We start from the raw sequence: 18,995 nt of genomic DNA, 5'->3' as shown, positions 1-18,995 counted from the left end.
AGTTAGAAGAAGGAAGGAAATAACAGAGTTCAGATTGGAAATAATTGAAATAGGAACTGAAAAGACAACAGGCAAGATCAATGAATCTCAGAACTGGTTATTTGTAAAGATAAACAAAATTGTCAGACCTTTAGCTAGAATCACCAAGAAAAAAGAGAACTCAAATAAATCAAATCAGAAATGAAAAAGGAGACTTGCAACAGATACCACAGAAATACAAAGGATTTTAAGAGACTTTGATGGACAATTGTATGCCAACACGTTTGACAACCTATAAGAAATGGGTAAATTCCTAGAAACATACACCCTACAAAGATTGAATCATGAAGAAGTAAAAATCTGAAAGTTCACTTACTAGTAAGGAGATTGAATTAGAAATCAAAAATCTCCCAACAAACAAAAGTCCAGGACCAGACAGCATTCAAAGAAGAACTAATACCAATCCTTCTCAAACTCTTCCAAAAAAAAAAAAAAAAACGAATACCAATCCTTCTCAGACTCTTCAAGAGGAGGGAATGCTTCCAAACTCATTTTATGAGGCCAGCATTACTCTGCTACCAAACCAGACAGGGATACCACAAGAAAAGAAAATTACAGGCCATTATCCCTGATGAACATAGATGCAAAAGTCCTCAACAAAATATTGGTAAACTGAATTCAACAATACATCAAAAGGACCATTCACCATGATCAAGTGGGGTTTATTCCAGGCATGCAAGAATGGTTCAATTTCCTCAAATCAATCAATATGATACAACACATTAATAAAATGAAGGATAAAAATCATATGACCATCTCAATAGATGCAGAAAAAGCATTTCACACAATGATATGATAAAAACTCTCAACAAAGTGGGTATAGAGGGAAAGTTTCTCAACATAATAAAGGCCATATATGATAAATCCACAGCTAACATTATACTCAGTGGTGAAAACTGAAAGCTTTCCCTCTAAGATCAGGATCAATACAAGGATGCCCACTGTTGCCACTTTTATTCAACATAGTGTTGGAAGTCCTAGCCAGAGCAATCAGATAAGGAAAAGAAATAAAAGGAATCCAAACTGAAAAAGAAGAAGTAAAACTGTTAATATTTACAGATGACATTCCTTAAAAGCTTTAAGAATCTACTATTATTCTGAGCTGTACACTGTTCTCTAGAAATGCTATGTAATTAATCTAAATAACATATGAGAGTAATATCTGAGGTTGAGGCTTATCAGCTATACACTTAGCCACACACCCCCTTATTTCATTAAATAAACCTTAGATAATGAGTAAAAAATTAAGATTTTCTTTTCTTTTCTACTTTCAGTGTTAAATGTTCACAAAAGACAGTGAAGGATTCTTATCACATAATGTGTAGACCATGTGCCTGTGATCTTGAAGTTTGTGCCAAATGTGGAAAGAGAGAAGATGTTATTCCGTGAGTATTTCTTTTTATGTTTGGGATTTACTCTTTTAATTAATATGTGAATTTTCTTTTAAGGAAACATTCAGTTGCTCTGAGAGTCTTAAGATGCAGAATGTCACACTAATGTAGACGTTGTTCCACCCAACAGGAAGAACATCTTAATTAATTGTTAAATATTTCTATCATTATAATAAAAGTGAAACATCACTTTTAGAAAGTTAAAATATTTATGAGGTTCACACTTATTACACATTACAAAAGAATTACTTATTATATAACTTCTTTTCTTTAATGGACATCATGTGTTAATTTCTTTGATCATACTTTATTGACAACTGTATTATAATTGGTTGGCTCTTGAGTTAAGTTAATCTTCAAGGATCTTTTCCTCTTTATTTCATTAGACTCCTATTAATCAAGAAATGTAGTGTAAAAGTCTTTTCAGTCTACACAGTTAAACAATGAAATCCTGAGAAATAAAGTTTTTTTCTTCCATCTTTAGGTTTAATATAGAACCAGAAAAGACAGAAAATGTTGAAAATAATCAATGTTCCAGCCACAGAAGAAGCTGCAGAAGAAATGAAGAAAGTGATGATTTAGATTTTGATATTGATTTAGATGACACAGAAGAAGACAATCAGATGGGTTGATATAACTATATTAAAAGACAGTTTGGAAGCATGAAATTCTGAACAACTTTGAGGGTTTAAAAAAAAATACTGTGGAATACTAGTAAGGACATTGGAAAAACATAGAGAAAATACATGGACAATATGAATTGTGTGTGATATTTGAATAGTGATAAAGCTTTCATCCAGAGTTTTCTTATAATACATTTTTAAGTAGCATATGCTAGTATATCTGCCAAAATGAGTATTGGAGTATCGTATTGCAGTTCATGGGAATTATTTAGAAGAATATACTATCTATTATCAAATTAAGCAAGATTCAGAATTGATGCTTATATAGAAACTATCTCATGGAAAAGTCAGATGACATTATTATGTTGCTAGCCTCAAAAATTGGTTCTCAGGAGGTACCTTTTGATAGATTGATCTCAGGTTAATGTCCCACATAACGAAAGCCCTCTTGCTTACGCTTGCTTGTTGTAAAGCAAAAAGTTTGTTTTTTAATAATAATGTTTAACAAGTATATAGCAGTTTTTCTTTGAAAATGTTTTTATGTATCTTATCACATTTTTAACTTTTTTCGCTTATGAAATTTACATACAGAAAAAAATGCATAAAATCTATATGTATAGTTTAACACATAAAGAAAAATCATACATTTATCACCCACGTGAATAAAATACTCCTAAACAATATAAGTTAGCTTTGTCTGATTTTTGAACATTTTTTCTATCTTTTTGTTTTGAAAAATCTCAAACCTAAAGAAAAGTAGCAGTGTAGTACAATGAACCTTTGTATGCTCTTCACTTAGATTCACAATTGTTAACATTTTGCCACATTTTCTTTATATTTGAATAGATATATGGATATATTTTTTATTTGCTGAACCATTTGAAAATAAGTGGCAGGCATTGGTTTCAAACTTTATATGAACAGACTTATACTATGCATGTTAATTTGTATCTCTTCTTATTTCATTATTATGAAACTTGTGAAATTGATCCGTGTTGTTGCAAGAGCTCTAATTTGTTAAGATTACATTTTTATTTTACATTTTTCCTCTCTAATACTGAGGGACATTTGAGTTATTTCAGAATTTTCCTATAACAAACAATACTAAGTGTTTCTTGGTATAAGTGTCTTATTTCTTGGTACATTTTCTGTTAGGTATGTAATAGAAGAAGTTTGAAATGTTTCCTGGTGTACTTGTCTTGTTTCTTGCTACAGTTTCTGTTAGGTGTGTCTAGCAGTGGTAGAGGGCATCAGGTATATATGCATCTTCACTATTACTATGTACTATGTAATGCTGTCTTTCCAGAAGGATTGTTATCTCCCTTCCCCATAGCAATGTATTAGAGTTCCTGTGCTCTGCATCCTTTCCAACACTTGGTATCATCCTTTTAAATTTGTCAGATATGTGTGCAACATACGTCTTTGTCTTATTAATTTGTATTTCTCTAATTACTAATGAGCTTGAGCCCCCTTTAATGTTTATTGACCATTGGTTTTTGGGTAATAGATGATATTAAGGAATCATTTTGCTTAGGTGTAATAATGTTATTTGAGAGATACATATTGAAATATTAAAGGGTGTATAGTCAACTTACTTTAAAATATTTTAAGCATAAAAAAGTAGAGATACAGGGCTTCCCTGGTGGCGCAGTGGTTGAGAGTCCGCCTGCCGATGCAGGGGACGCAGGTTCGTGCCCCGGTCTGGGAAGATCCCACATGCTGCGGAGCGGCTAGGCCCGTGAGCCATGGCCGCTGAGCCTGCGCGTCCGGAGCCTGTACTCCGCAACGGGAGAGGCCACAACAGTGAGAGGCCTGCGTACCGCAAAAAATAAATAAATAAAAATAAATTAATAAATGGAGAGAGATATCATGTTTATGATATAGAAACCTCTAAGTTTACAGTCTACAGAAAGTTTTTCTACCGTAAATTTGTGTGGCTTACCTTTTTGTTTGTAAATTTGTTTTCTGAACTATGTAACCTTTGTGGTTAATGAGCCAGCTTAATTATTATTAGACCTAGCATAAATTCTTCCCCATCTGAGTGAGTTATAATTCCTCAGGTTACCTTACTAGGAGAGAAATTTAATGAAGAGCATCACCTAGTGACATGTACTAATATCTGCATTTCATTCTTTAGTGCTAAGAGAGATTTTGTTTTTTCAACAGACTGAACTTTAATTGTTATATTTAGTTCATTTACATATCTTTAGGTCTTATCCTTTCTAATCTAAAAATTATTTTTATTGGAACTTGGCATGGATCTAAGTCCTGGCTCTGCCAGTTACTAGCTGTGTGACTTGGTACAAATTAATTAATATTTCTGTGCCAACTATGAGTGCACTAAATAACTGATATTATTATTGCTACTGTGATTTTGTGTGTATATATATATTAGTAATGAGTTAGTAATTATTAACTGGAAATGAAGTAATTAGTAATTATTAGTAATGAAGATGTCAATTTGGTTGTTTGCCTATGTTCTTCAGAAGAACATATATATGTGTTTATATATGGAATGCAGAATGTTAGAAGGTGAAAGGTTCTGTGGGAAAAAAAATAAGGCATGGTAGGGTGATTGGGAGTCTAAGGGTATGGATGGGGTAGGAATGAGGGTGCACAAGGGGATGGGAAGTGGTCTTTTTAAATAAGGTGCCTAGAGAGACATGGTGGGGAAGAATGTTCCAGGCAGAGGAGACAGCCACTACAAGGCCTCTAAAGCAAGACTGTGCCAGGTGTGTTCAAGGGACAGCAAGGAAGGGAGTGATTAAGTTGGAGAGTTGAAAGAGATAAGATCAGGAAGGTAATGGAAGGTCAGATGATGTGAAACCTGCTTTTAAGATGTTTTTTGTTTATCTTTGGTTTTCAGCCATTTGACTGATTTCTAAGGTATGAATTTCTTATTTATGCTACTTAAGGTTTTCTGAGTTTCTCATATCTGTTGGTCAATGTCCTTGAACAGATTTGGAAAGTCGTTAGCCATTATTTCTTCAAATATGCTTTTTCCTATTCTTTCCTCTCCTTCTAGCACTCCCATTCTATATACATAGGAGTGTGTCCCACATCTTTCTCATGCTCTGCTTTCTTTTTTCTATATGTTTTTTCCTTTTTGTGTTTGCTTGTTTGTATGTTTTCTATTGGCCTTTCTTTGCATTCATAATTCTGTCTTCTATATAAAGAGGAGTAATGTGTTCAGTATGCTTTTATTTTTTAAATTTTATTGAAGTGTAGTTGATTTACACTGTTAATTTATGCTGTACAGCAAAGTGACTCAGTTATACATATATATATTCTTTTTCATATTCTTTTCCATTATAGTTTACTACAGGATATTGAGTATAATTCCCTGTGAAAAGGGCGTGTATTTATTTATATATTTATATTTATTTGTTTATTTTGGCCATGAGGCTCATGGGATCCCAGTTCCCCAACCAGTGATCAAACCTGTGCCCCCTGCTGTGGAAGCACGGAGTCTCAACCACTGGACCACCAGCCAGGCAATTCCTACTAGTATGCTTTTAAACCCATCTAACACATTCTTAATTTCAGATACTGAATTTTGCAGTTCTAAAATGTTCATTTGATTCTTTTTTTAAAATAGATTTATCTCTGTTGAAATATTCTGTTCTACCTATCTTGTACATTTTTTCTCTATGTTTTTAATGTATTCATTACAGTTATTTTGAAGTTCTTGTTCACTTTTGTTTGCTTTTACTAATTATTTTCTCTCTTGATTGTTGGTCACTACCCCCAGCTTTGCGTATCTAATAACCTTTATTGTATGCTAGATATTGTGGATGATACATTATAGAGACTTCCTCTGAAAAATAAATTACTGCAGATCACTTTGATCCTGTCAAAACTTGGGTTTAGGCTTGGGGTGGTCTATTTCAGTTTCACACTTATTCCTGGCTCTTACTCCTTGAGTATTGTTTTTATTCCTAAGCATGTATTTTCTGAGGTCTTAATGCCACTGGTGTTCACCAAGGAATCTCCCCTCTGGGTAAGCCCAAACTGCAACACTGGGTGACCTCTGAAGTCTCTGCCTACCTCTCAGCTTCACAGCAGCTGTTCTCTGCTAGGACTCCTGGAGTTGTGCCCTGCATGTATGCAGTTTAGGAGACTAAGGAGTGACCAGAGAAGTAGAAGGAGAACCAAGAAAGGGTGTCCTGAAAGGCAGCAGGCACACATATTGAGTGCTTACTGTATTCTGACAGTGCTCTAAACTAAGCCCTTTACATGATAAACTCCTTGAATGTATATCATGGCCCTGCATAGTGATAACTATTATCCACATTTACAGATGAGAAACTGAGATTAAATAAATTGACATACATCCACAAAGTGTTTAGGTCCAGGTTTTGAACCTACATGATCATCTGATCCCAAACCCCATTCTGCCTATTAGTATGCTTAAGAAAAATATGTGAGTTGCTGACTGGATAACTCCACTATTTTTCATACTACTATTCCAGGGCTCTGTTGACAGTCATTTCCACTGCCACACTTTCATATTCCTTTATTTGAGAAAATTTAGAGCTTTTCTCTCTTTTTTTCTGAAGAACTGTCCCAGGCATCACTGGAGAGAGCTTAAGTTTTTAGCCACTGCTGATATACCTGAATTCAAGTCACTTTTTTTGTACTCTCCTCCATGATTATTGATTTCCATATATGAATCATAATACCTGTGATCTTCCTAATTAGTGATTTCATGTTATTGTGAGACCTACTTGCATAATGGAAGGAATATAGGTGTTTGTTTGCAAACAATTCTGGATATATCTAGTAGCTGTATTGGGAAGGTAAGTTGTAGTGATTATCTCCTAATATGGTAATAATTATTAGGAGAGTAAAAAGTTGTTATATGTACTTGGTGCTTATATATATTTTTTCATTGTAAAAGATAAACAGCAATATTCTTAGTGTTCTCCATTTTTCAGGTGACTTACCTAAGGCTCGAGGTTAAGTAACTTGCCAAAGTCAAAAAGATAATAAGTAAAAAACCTGAGGTTCAAACCAAGTCTATGTGGCTCCAAAGCCTATATTATTTCAACCACATTTGTGCAAAATTACAAATATTGCATGTTCCTAAACGCTTTTCTTCTTAAGCGAAATGTGTAATAACATTAACCTGAACACACCTCTATCCTTTCCTTATGTCCCTCTTTCTAGGTCTTTTCCCTCTCTCGTAACATTAGTCCTGTACTGAATGATTGCCCTGTTTAAAAGCTACATTTTTTTAAAAAATAAAAAGATTATAGATATCCTCCATATAACTTGTGGCATAGAATTTTTGTCACTCATTATTTTCAAATTTGTCAGTAATGTTAAATGTTGCAAGGTCGTTTTGCACAATTTTTACTGGCAAACTTATGGAGTCAGGGGAGTACGTTGGGATTACTTAGCTTTATGCTAATGAACTGCACAATTTCATCAACAACTGTGGAAAAAATTATGCATCCCCAAATCTCTTAAATAAGACTAATTTTTAAGGAATTAAAGTGCCAGGCTTTCAAAAGATATCATTACATAAAACTACACATAAGGTTACATCAGTTACTTCTATATAATCTTAAAAGTAAAAAATATTTTATAATCTTAAAAATGTTTCCTTTCAAATCAAATAGTTTGCATTATAAAATGTATAGTTGGTACTTGATGCTAATATGGAGGGTTTTTAAAAATATATTGGATATAAAATTACAAACAGTACCTTAGTGTTCAAAAGTTGACTGAGTGATACAATATTCCATCAAAATTTGGTTTAGAAGTTTCTGTAACCTCCAGAAATATTAATTTGTAGTATATAAATTAAATATTCAATATTTAAATTATATTATTTAAATAATATTTTAAAATAACTTTTTTCTATTTTCTAAGGCAAATCAAATGTCTTTGAATTGAACATAAACATTAATTTGTAATTAACATTTTGAAATTATACATTACCCATGGATGGACCTCACAGATAATGATGAACAAAAGAATCCAAACACAAGATTATATATTTTATGATTCCATTTGTATGAAGTTCAGAAATAATCAAAACTGGGAATTCCCTGGTGGTCCGGCGGTTAGGACTCAGAGCTTTCACTGCCAGGGTGCGGGTTCAATCCTTGGTTGGCGAATTAAGATGACACAGGCTGTCCAGCGTGGCCGTAAATAAAAAACCCTAAAATAACAAACAAAACCAAACAGAACAAAAATAGTCAAAACTAATGATGATAGACATCAGAATAGTGGCTACCTTTGAGAGTGTGGTATTGACTAGGAAGGGACACAATGGAAACTTCTGGGGTGCTGGAATTGCCCTTATCCTGATCTAAGGATAGTTACAGAAGTATCTAAAAATATAAAATTTAACAGTTAGGATTTGTTCACTTTATTGTATCTAAATTTTATCTGAATTCAAAAGTAATTATAGTACTTAATTTAAAAAAATTAATAGATACCATTAGCAAATCCATTCCTTGAAATAAAGCAATGTGGATTTTGGTGTCAGGAAGAGTAGCAGGCAGAGAGACTTGGAGGCAGAAGGATCTGTTTGAACCCTAACCCTGCTCCTTCACTAGCTTTGTGACCCTGGGCCAATTTTCTTGTGAAGTTACCTTCTGTGCACTTTACCTAGTTGTAAAATGAAGACTGATTTCTACAGTATAAGATTGCTATTAGTTTAAATACAGTATCTATAAAGCTCCTGGCCCATAGGTGCTCTATTCATAGAGCTTATAAATATTATTTTTAAAATTTTGGCTTAGACATTTTCTTTCAAATTATCCCAAGATGCTTTGTGTGGGTGAGACATAGGTAAACTGAAAATTCTTTGGTGGGGGAGGGAAAAGAAACCTTGATACAGAATTCCTATATGCTGAAAGTAAGAGGCAAACCCTTCCATTTGTAATAAGACATGTCAGGCTTGCTATCGGCTATTTTTAGTATTTGTGAGGGATAGGCCCTTCAATAACAACATCCAGGGACTTCACTGGTGGCACAGTGGTTAAGAGATCACCTGCCAATGCAGGGGACACGGCTTCAAGCCCTGGTCTGGGAAGATCCCACATGCCTCGGAGCAACTAAGTCCGCGAGCCACAACTACTGAGCCCGCGTGCCTGGAGCCCGAGCTCCGCAACAAGAGAAGCCACCGCAATGAGAAGCCCGTGCACTGCAACGAAACGTAGCCCCTGCTCGCTGCAACTAGACAAAGCCCGCACGCAGCTACAAAGGCCCAACGCAGCCGTAAATAAATAAATAAATTTATTTAAAAAAAAATAACATCCATAAATTTGTGAGTACAATAGTGAGCTTTAGAAAAAATATTTCTGACAGTAACAACTTTATAAACTGCCCTTCATTTCTTTGTTAAAACTAAGTAATACCATATTGCCAACTGTAATTAATATCACACAGACACAGGAATTGAGAAACTTTAGTAAATCAAATGATCAAAAAATTTATATTTTTAAAATTAGCTAATGAATTAAAAATACAAAATAAATTAGAAAAGCATATTCCGTTACACTGAACTTTTATTTAAATTATAAGCTTGCATATTTAAATTACAAACAACATTATTTGTGTAGTTGTTTGTAATTGTTATTGTTTATTCTATTTTTTATTTTCACTTATTTAATCTAGTCACAATTTATTTGTGGGGTATATTTTCTTTAATCTGTAAAAGTTATTTTTTTCTCTTAGTGTTATGAAGAAAAATCACAGTAACGTGGAGAACAATGACCTAAATGGCTGATACAGGAAATGAATTGGCCCTGGGGAAATTGCCAGGACCAGCTGAGGTTAGGAAAGATGATCTTCTATGGGACAAAACTGACGTCCCTTAGAAGAGGATATTACAGCATGTCCACGAAGTTCGGAAACATAAACTGACTTAAATTATGTTATTTACACTTTCAAATAGTATACTCAGTACGTTTCCTGATGAAGTGCTCTGAATTTAAAGCAATAGGTCCAATTGTTATTCTAGAAAAATATATAATCGATACACTACAGAGTGTCCAGAACATCTGGAAACACAGGGAGAACAGTGTATTTATTATACTTCATCCAAGAGCATACTGAACATACAATTTGGAAGTACAACTGAATAGTTACACACTGTTTTAAAAAATAAGTTCCTCCGATGTTTCTCGCCTTTGTAACATTTGTGACTACCAGCTGAACAAGGCAGGTGCAGCAAGAGCGGCTGCTAGTGGACAGTGACAAAAACAAGACTTACTGAAACAAACAAGTGTTTCTTATAAATAATTTGGAAACAATTTTGGAATCCATTTCTTGGCAATGAAAATAGTACATTTCAGATTATATTAAGTGATTGATTTATATGTGGGAAGCCCTCAACTGGTAGTTCTGGAAATATTTAATGACATTATGCCACTGTCTGTAAAGTTGAGAGGATATCCTACAGAAAATGAAAATCCCAGAGGAAGGAAGACATGTGGGAGTATGCTGTCTCTGCATGGTCACGATCACCTAATACAAGGTTTGTGCTGGAGAACTGTAGTGACACGACTGGTTACAACTGAAATGGGCCCTGGGGATGGATTGGAGACAAAACAGGAATCCACAAAACAGTTCCATTGTATGTTTGAACAAGCATCCAACCAGCCAAACTTTCTGTATTTTTCCAGTCATACGACTTCTCTTTTTCCATGATCCACTTAAGTACATTTTGCCCCCATGTGGGACTACAGAGATGACTAAAACACCATGGAACTGAACTTAAAGTAGTAAATTTGCTTTTTTTGGTTCAGTGCTGCATTAGGAGATGAAAAAATTTCAAAGAAGTTTCAAGTCAGGGGCTACTGACCCCACCAGTATTCAAGAAGCCTATGAATCCACATGTGCACTCAGCATTGACAGTAGACTGAATAAATAATACATCTTACATATGTATCTACTATTTTTATGTGTAGATGTGATTAGTTAAATGCAAATTCAATTAAAATTATTACTGAGTTCACAGTATTCTTGAAATTATGTTTCCTTAATTTATACCAGATGTTCAATGCATATATATATAAATATGCAGGGCTGTCACTATTTTTGCTGTTAAAAAAGGATTCTAGTCCTGGAAATGGTTGAGAATCACTGCTAAAAGTATCAGTCTTCACTGTGCTATAAATTCTGTAAAATTCTATAAAAGCTTTTCATACAACATAGTGATAATTACATCTCTATACTTTTTAAATGCTTTATTGAGGTATAATTTATATGCCATAAAATTTACTTAAGTGTTTAATTTTATGATTTGGTAAGTTTACAGTGTTGTACAATTATCACCACAATCTAGTTTTTGTCCATTCCCATCACCTCAGAAGGATCCATCGTGCCCAGTGTTTAGTCACTCCCCATTCCTATTCCCAGCCCCAGGCAACTAATCTCCTTTCTGTGTCTATAAAATTGCTTTTTATGAACATTTCAGATAAGTGAAATCACAAAATATGTAGTCGGTAAGTCTGGGTTTTTTCATCGAACATAACATTTTTGAGATAGATTCATGTTGTAACATGTATCAGTAGTTCATCATTCTCTTTTTCCTTTTTGCTAAATAATATCCCATTATATGACCATACTAATTTTGTTTACCCACTCCAATCTTTATTGGTTCCACTTTATGGCTATTATGAGTAATGCTGTTGTGAACATCTGCATTGTGTTTGTGTGGACATATGTTTTCATTTTTCTTGAGTGTATGTATACCTAGGAGTGAGATTGATGGATCCTATGGTAAATTTACATTTAATTTTTAAGAAGCTACCAAGTTTTTTCTGTTTTTCAGGGTGGCTGCACCATTTATAATCCTGCCATCGGTGTTGAGGGGTTCTCATTGAGGAGGTTCCACATCCTCACCAATACTGTAATTGTTGATCCATTTTGATGATCACCATTCTAGTGGGTGTGAAGTTTATTATGGTTTTAATTTGTATATTCCTAATGAATAATGATGTTGACTTAGCATCTCTTCATGTGCTTATCAGCCAATGGTATATCTTCTTAGGTAATATGTCTATTCAGATATTTTGCCTACTTTTATTTATTTATTTTTGCGGTACGTGGGCCTCTCACTGCTGTGGCCTCTCCTGTTGCGGAGCACAGACTCCAGATGCGCAGGCTCAGTGGCCATGGCTCACGGGCCCAGCCGCTCCGCGGCATGTGGGATCTTTCTGGACCGGGGCACGAACCCGTGTCCCTGCATGGGCAGGCGGACTCTCAACCACTGCGCCACCAGGGAAGCCCCTGCCTATTTTTAAAATGGGGTTGTTTTCTTACAAATCCTTTATCGAATATAACTTGGAAATATTTTTCTGCCAGTCTGTGGCAGATATATAAATGTAACTCAATTTAAAAATAGTATCCTTCACATTAAGAAATTACCAGTGTAGAGACATAATAACCCCTCTGGTAGCTATGGATGTTTGCAGTCCTGAAGCCTAACTAACTGTCCACTGCCCCTCCCAGCTACATGTTACATCATTTACGAAAATTTTAGAGTAACCATTGTGCACGCAGTCTTGTTTGTTTGGGTAGATTTCTGGAATTGGAAGACAGAGAGCATGTAGTCCAGCACATTGCCCCAGTAAGTTAGTATGAAATTTCCTGTTAGGAATTTTTGTTCTCTTCTGTGGTGGGTATACTGTGGGCATGTCCAGTATGACTAGGGAGTGGGGGCAGGGGGGAGCGGCATCTCTTGAGAATGTGAAGAAATGGCTTTCATTATCTTTAAGTCAAAGTAGTATTTCTGTATTTTAGTATGCGTATAAAGGTATGTGTGTGTGTATGTCTCTGTGTGTAAATAAACAAACATGGTTGGAGGAGGTGGTTCAACCAGGTACTGCAGGAAGGGCACAAAAGAATAACTGGATCTACCTTCAATAATGAAAACTGTGTATACAGCAAACCATAAAAGCCAAATGTAGATTCTCATATTAGCCCCTGGTTCTTCCTAAGAAAATGGTGTATAACCATTGTAGTAGCAGGAATCATTTTGGTCCATCTAGAGCCTCTTTTTTATTTTGTAGTTTTATTTTCAAGGTTGCTCTTTTCCACCACTGGACCGGCAGCCTTTTGCTCCACATCAGAGAGTCATTAAGTCTTTGCTTGTGTTCTCATTCAAAAATGAGTCTGGAAAAAAAAAAAAAAAAAAAAATGAGTCTGGGGCTTCCCTGGTGCCGCAGTGGTTAAGAATCCACCTGCCAATGCAGGAGACACAGGTTTGAGCCTTGGTCCAGGAAGATTCCACATGCCGCGGAGCAACTAAGCCCATGGGCCACAGCTACTGAGCCTGCGCTCTAGACCGTGTGCCACAACTACTGAAGCCCGTGTACCTAGAGCCCGTGCTCCGCAACAAGAGAAGCCACCGCCATGAGAAGCCTGTGCACTGCAAGGAAGAGTAGCCCCCGCTCGCCGCAACTAGAGAAAGCCCGTGCGCAGCAACGAAGACCCAATGCAGCCAAAAATAAATAAGTCAAAAAATAAAATGAGTCTGCATCAGTTTTCTATAAGAAAACATTTTAAAATATCTTATATAAAAATGCCCTGTGGGACTTCCCCGGCAGTCCGGTGGTTAAGACTCCGAGCATCCACTGCATGTGGCTTGGGTTTGATCCCTGGTCAGGGAACTAAGATCCTGCATGCCGCGCAGCATGGCCAAATTAAAAAAAAAAAACAACAAAACAGCCCCTCACTTGCAGTCTCTGCCTGAGGCAGTTTCTTTTCTCTTCTCTCTTCCCATTTGGTGGAACGAATTTGTTCCTGTTTGAAACTGAAAATATTTTCTCCACTGCCCAAAAGTGTGGACACTAAGATCACTGTACAGTGCCATTAACCCCCTTAAAAAACCCCCAGCAACTGAGATATCATATTGGGCAGTGGTCCCCAGACCTGGGTGTACATCAAAATCACCTGTGATGTGCATTTAAACTACTGATCCTCCAGCCCCTTAGGCAAAGCTCTTCTGCAAAGTTGATTCCAGCTAGTATGGGGAGCCAGTAGGGAAGGCTGAAATGGCTCAGCAGGCCAAGGTCCAAGCTGTCGGTGCATTGTGTCGTTACAGTATATTTAGCACAGCTAGAAGGATGGACTCACCCTGCTGGACAGCCTGGTACTACAGACCCTCAGGCACAGGGTTGTCTAAACCTTAGGTGTGGGCCATAACTGATGGGGACAAGCTGGCCATATTTGGAAAAATTCTATTGTAAGGGGCAAATGTGGGTGAGATTTACGAGCCATAGGGAAATATAGCAGGGACAGATTAAATCTTGTGCTATGCGAGAGATGTGGGAGAAACTAACTATTGGCAGAGGAAATATAATCCCTGGTATAAGGCAGCATTGTGATTATTCAGATTATCACTGTGTGGGCATGAGATGAAGTACAGGAAGAGGATAAGGCATTGGGAAATCAAGTAGCTGTGGCAGTCAGTCATTATGCTAATAATAAATGATTATATAGATCATGGAGCCACCTGGCTTCTTTTGACAGCCTTAGAGAGTGTATGAAAGATAAAGGAGAAATGAAACAGTGAGTTTCCAACTGTAAGTGGATAATCCAAAAGCCTTTTGAAGCTTCTGAAGGTTGTCAGATTTTGAAAGATGAGAGCATCTCCTGTAGTTATGGAGCAGATGTCATTGTGGTTACTATTATAGAAAGGGTAAAGTGAAAACGCTGGAGCTACACAGCTCTCCCCATCAAGACAGTAAGCCAAAAGCGATGCTCTGTTTCTAAAGAAATTGCAGAGGTTGGTGCCACCATCAAACACTTGAGAGATGCAGTGGTGTGATTCTATCATATCCCCTTTCGAGTTGCTTGTTTGGCTAGTATAAAAGTCAGATGGTTTATGGAGATGTTACTGAAAACTTAAACAGATGGTGATGACAATCATAACCATGGCCTGACTGGAGTACCATTACTAGAACAAATCAATATAGTCCTACATATCTGTTTACCTGACAATTTACCTACATAGCTGTTGACCTGACAAATGCTTTTTTCCATTCTCATCATTAATAAAAATCAGAAGCATCTTGAAGTAGTTTGCCTTTTCAAGGCAGGGCAATGTATACCTTTCCTGATTTGTCTCTAGGCCATGTGAACCCTCTTGCTCTGTTATAAAACAGTCCGAAGGGAATTTGATCATCTTGATAGTCTACATAGCATCAGTGTAATCCGCTACAATAATGACACAATGCTAATAGGAACCGGGGAACAGGAAGTGGCATGTATCCTAGATGCCTTAGTAAGTCACATTCATCCTAGAAGGTGGGACAAAAGTCTATGAAAGTTCAAGGGCCTTCCACATGTGTGATGTTTTGATGTGTGCAACAGGCTGAGGCATGTCTCTCTAAAGTGGGAGGCAAGTTGCTGCACCTTGCGTTGACTACCACAAAGAAGCACAAAGTATGTTGGGTTTCTTTGGATTTTGGAGGAAACATATGCCACATTTGAGCATAATGTTCCAACCCACTTACCTAGTAAGCTGTGAAGCTGACAGGTTTTTGGGTTTTTTTTTGTGGTACGCGGGCCTCTCACTGTTGTGGCCTCTCCCGTTGCGGAGCACAGGCTCCGGACGCGTAGGCCCAGCGCCATGGCTCATGGGCCTAGCCACTCCGCGGCATGTGGGATCTTCCCGGACTGGGGCACGAACCCGTGTCCCCTGCAACGGCAGGCGGACTCTCAACCACTGCGCCACCAGGGAAGCCCAAGCTGACAGTTTTGAGTGAGCTCCAGCGCAAGAAAGCATTCTGAAACAGGTGCAGGCTGAGGTGCAAGTTGCCCTGCCACTTGAGCCTTATGACCCAGTAGACCCAATCATACCCCAAATATCTGTGACCAACAGAATGTCTTATGAAACCTCTGGCAATCCCCAGTAGGAGATTGTTCATGGCAATCTTCTGCCTATACCGTGCTCTCTTTCTTTCTCACACCAGAAATTGAAATGGGCCTCCTATAACAGGTATAAGTGAAAGTAAAGATTTGGGGAAATAGATTCCAAAAGGTTAGAAGCAACTCTACCAATGGCAGCAGGAACAACTGTGTTTGAAAAACAGTGGGCAGGCTAGTTTGAGAGAGGAAGAGTATCCTTTGGGGAAAGCAAAGGCAGAAGCACTTATAATGGTGAGCAATAGTCAGATTTTTGAAGGCTCTGAACTTCTGCATAGAAAGTTGGGACTTTGTCCCACAGCCTGTGGAACTTAGTGAACAACAGGATTCACTTACCCCTTAAGCAGCAGGCACAGTGCCTAGGACTCATGATATTTTCAGGAACCCACAACAGTGTTTGAATTTTAATTTATCTCAAAATGAGAAAAAAAAGAATATATAAAATGAATCCAGTCTGGATTGTATCCTTCTTTATAACCATACAGTTATAAAATTTTATTATATATATACATATATATGTAGGAGGATGATTCAGGAACGTCTTTTTTAAAAAAATTTATTGAAGTATAGTTGATTTACAATGTTGTGTTAATTTCTGCTGTACAGCAAAGTGATTCAGCTATACATTTATATATATTCTTTTTCATATTCTTTTCCATTATGGTTTATTACAGGATATTGAATATATTTCCCTGTGCTATACAGTAGGACCTTGTTGTTTATCCATCCTATATATAATAGTTTGTATCTGCTAACCCCAAACTCCCAATATTCCCCTCCCCACTCCCTTGGCAACCACAAGTCTGTTCTCTATGTCTGTGAGTCTGTTTCTGGCTCATAGATATGTTCATTTGTGTAGTATTTTAGATTCCACATATAAGTGATTTCAAATGGTATTTGTCTTTTTCTTTCTGACTTACTTCACTTAGTATGATAATCTCTAGGTCCATCCATGTTGCTACAAATGGCATTGTTTCATTCTTTTTAATGGCTCTAATATTCCACTGTATGTGTACATATATGTACCACATCTTCATTCATTCATCTGTTGATGGACATTTAGGTTGTTTCCGTGTCTTGGCTATTGTAAATAGTGCTGCAATGGACATAGGGATGCATGTATCTTTTTGAATTATATTTTTTTCTGGGTATATGCCCAGGAGTGAGATTGCTGGATCATATGACAACTCTATTTTTATTTTTTTGAGGAACCTCCATACTGTTTTCCATAGTGGCTGCACCAATTTACAAGGAATGACTTTAAAGTTTAGAAACTGAAAAGGTTAAACAGAAAGGCTAAATGTGTCATGGCCTGAGATGGCAAAATCAGGAAAAGCTGGTTTATGGGAAATACTGATGCTCTGCTGAGTTGGAAGCTGATGCTGAAATTCTGGTATGAAGTGATAAGGATTTTGATCCAGTGGTGGCTTTGAGAAGAGAACAGTGTCTTTGAATTGGTGTCTAATTGGATTGGGAAGACAGGGTTCAGTATGGGAAACCACCCCTGGAATTTCCCACCTCTCTACCTGCTAGATGACCCCAGGCTTTCCTCTTACTGCCATAACAGGAAGACAGAGGTTGAGAGGTTCCTCTCACCAAAGGCTGTACTGGGTCACAGCCTCCCATGCCATTAACTCTAACCTCTTTCATGTCTCCTGCACCCCACCTTGTTCTCTGTGGTCCTATATACTTATGTAGATTATTGTATCATTTACATTTGAAATTAACTATAATGTGAAGAGCACAACGTCATTGTAATATCAGCAATCACAATTTTTATTTGTAGAATACCTTACAGGTGCAAAAGTGTTTTCTAGGAAGTGCCTTATAGCATACGACACCCCCAAGAGAGAGAAAGGGCAGATTTCCTAGTCTACAAATAAAAGCTTGTCCGGGGTCTCAGTCTTCGACAGAGCTGGGATTAAAAATCATATCCTTTGACTCTAATTCTCTTTCAACTTCACCATTAACAATCAGCCTAGATTGAGTTGAAAAAGTCAGTCTCACCACTTTGCAGGTTTCAGTTCGATTTTAAAATACCAAAAACTTCTTTATGGAAAACCTCAGTCTCCTTGTCCACTCGTCTTGGAGGTGCATTCTAGTCCCCAATAAAAGCCCTTAGTCCTAGGGTGTACTTAGCCTTGATTTATTTCATCTTTCTCCTTGGAGCCATTATTCTCTTGCTATTCTCCCTTCTTTATTCTTTCTGTTCTAACCCTCCCTGTCTTTGCCCCTGTACTCTGTATTCCCTCTCTTCTCTCTCCCTCTCTTCCTCTATCCACTTTCCCTCACTCCCCCTCCTTTTTTCTCTTTATTTTTCCTTTTTATGTTCATATCTTGGTACTATCTCCCCAATATTTGTCTTAGTGACATCATCATTCTGTCTCCTGAAACTAATTTAATTATCCATATCATCATATAGCCTTGTTATATTTCCTTCGTGCTTACAAAATAAACTTGCATTTATAAAGTAAATCCATAAACTTTTTACAAGTGTGTGTTCAAACAATATAATTAGAAAATGAGCAAAGGGCATGAAGAGACATTTCACTGAAGAGGATATATGCATGGCAAATAAAGACATGAAAAGACATTCAACGTCATTAGCCATTAGGGGGATGCAAATGAAAACCACACTGAGCTATCACTACACACCTATTATAACAGCTAAAATTAAAAATAGTGGCAATACCAAATGTTGGCAAGGATAAGGATCTCTCATACATTGCTGGTGGGAAGGTCAAATGATACAGCCACTCTGGAAAATACTTTGGCAGTTTCTTAAAGTACTAAACACACACTTAGCGTATGACTTATAATCACACTCCTGGGCATTTATCCCATAGAAATGAAAATTCATGTTCACACAATCTGTACATGAATGAAAATTCAAATGAAAATGAAATGAAATGAAAATGAAAATGAAAATTCATGTTCACAAAATCTGTACATGAATGTTCATAGAAATTTTACTTGTTATAGCCGCAAACTGAAAACAATCAAAATGCCCCTTTATAGAGGAATGATGAAACAAACTTTTTTATATACA

The 18,995-nt window shown here is 36.7% G+C and overlaps 1 protein-coding gene across 1 annotated transcript in view; it reads left to right on the top strand.

The window, feature by feature from the left end:
• Positions 1-3,236, top strand: part of C6H9orf85 (chromosome 6 C9orf85 homolog) — a 59,761-nt gene extending 56,525 nt beyond the window's left edge. The window contains exons 3-4 of the mRNA XM_032636450.1: positions 1,314-1,424; positions 1,915-3,236. Coding sequence (XP_032492341.1) covers positions 1,314-1,424; positions 1,915-2,062 — 259 coding nt within the window. The 3' untranslated portion in view covers positions 2,063-3,236. The remainder of the gene's footprint in view (positions 1-1,313; positions 1,425-1,914) is intronic.
• The last annotated feature ends 15,759 nt before the right edge of the window (positions 3,237-18,995 follow it).

This window comes from Phocoena sinus, chromosome 6 (genome assembly GCF_008692025.1).
Source record: "Phocoena sinus isolate mPhoSin1 chromosome 6, mPhoSin1.pri, whole genome shotgun sequence".
NCBI lineage: Eukaryota > Metazoa > Chordata > Mammalia > Artiodactyla > Phocoenidae > Phocoena > Phocoena sinus.
Note: the sequence above shows the minus strand (reverse complement) of the source record. Positions and strands in the feature narration are given on the sequence as shown.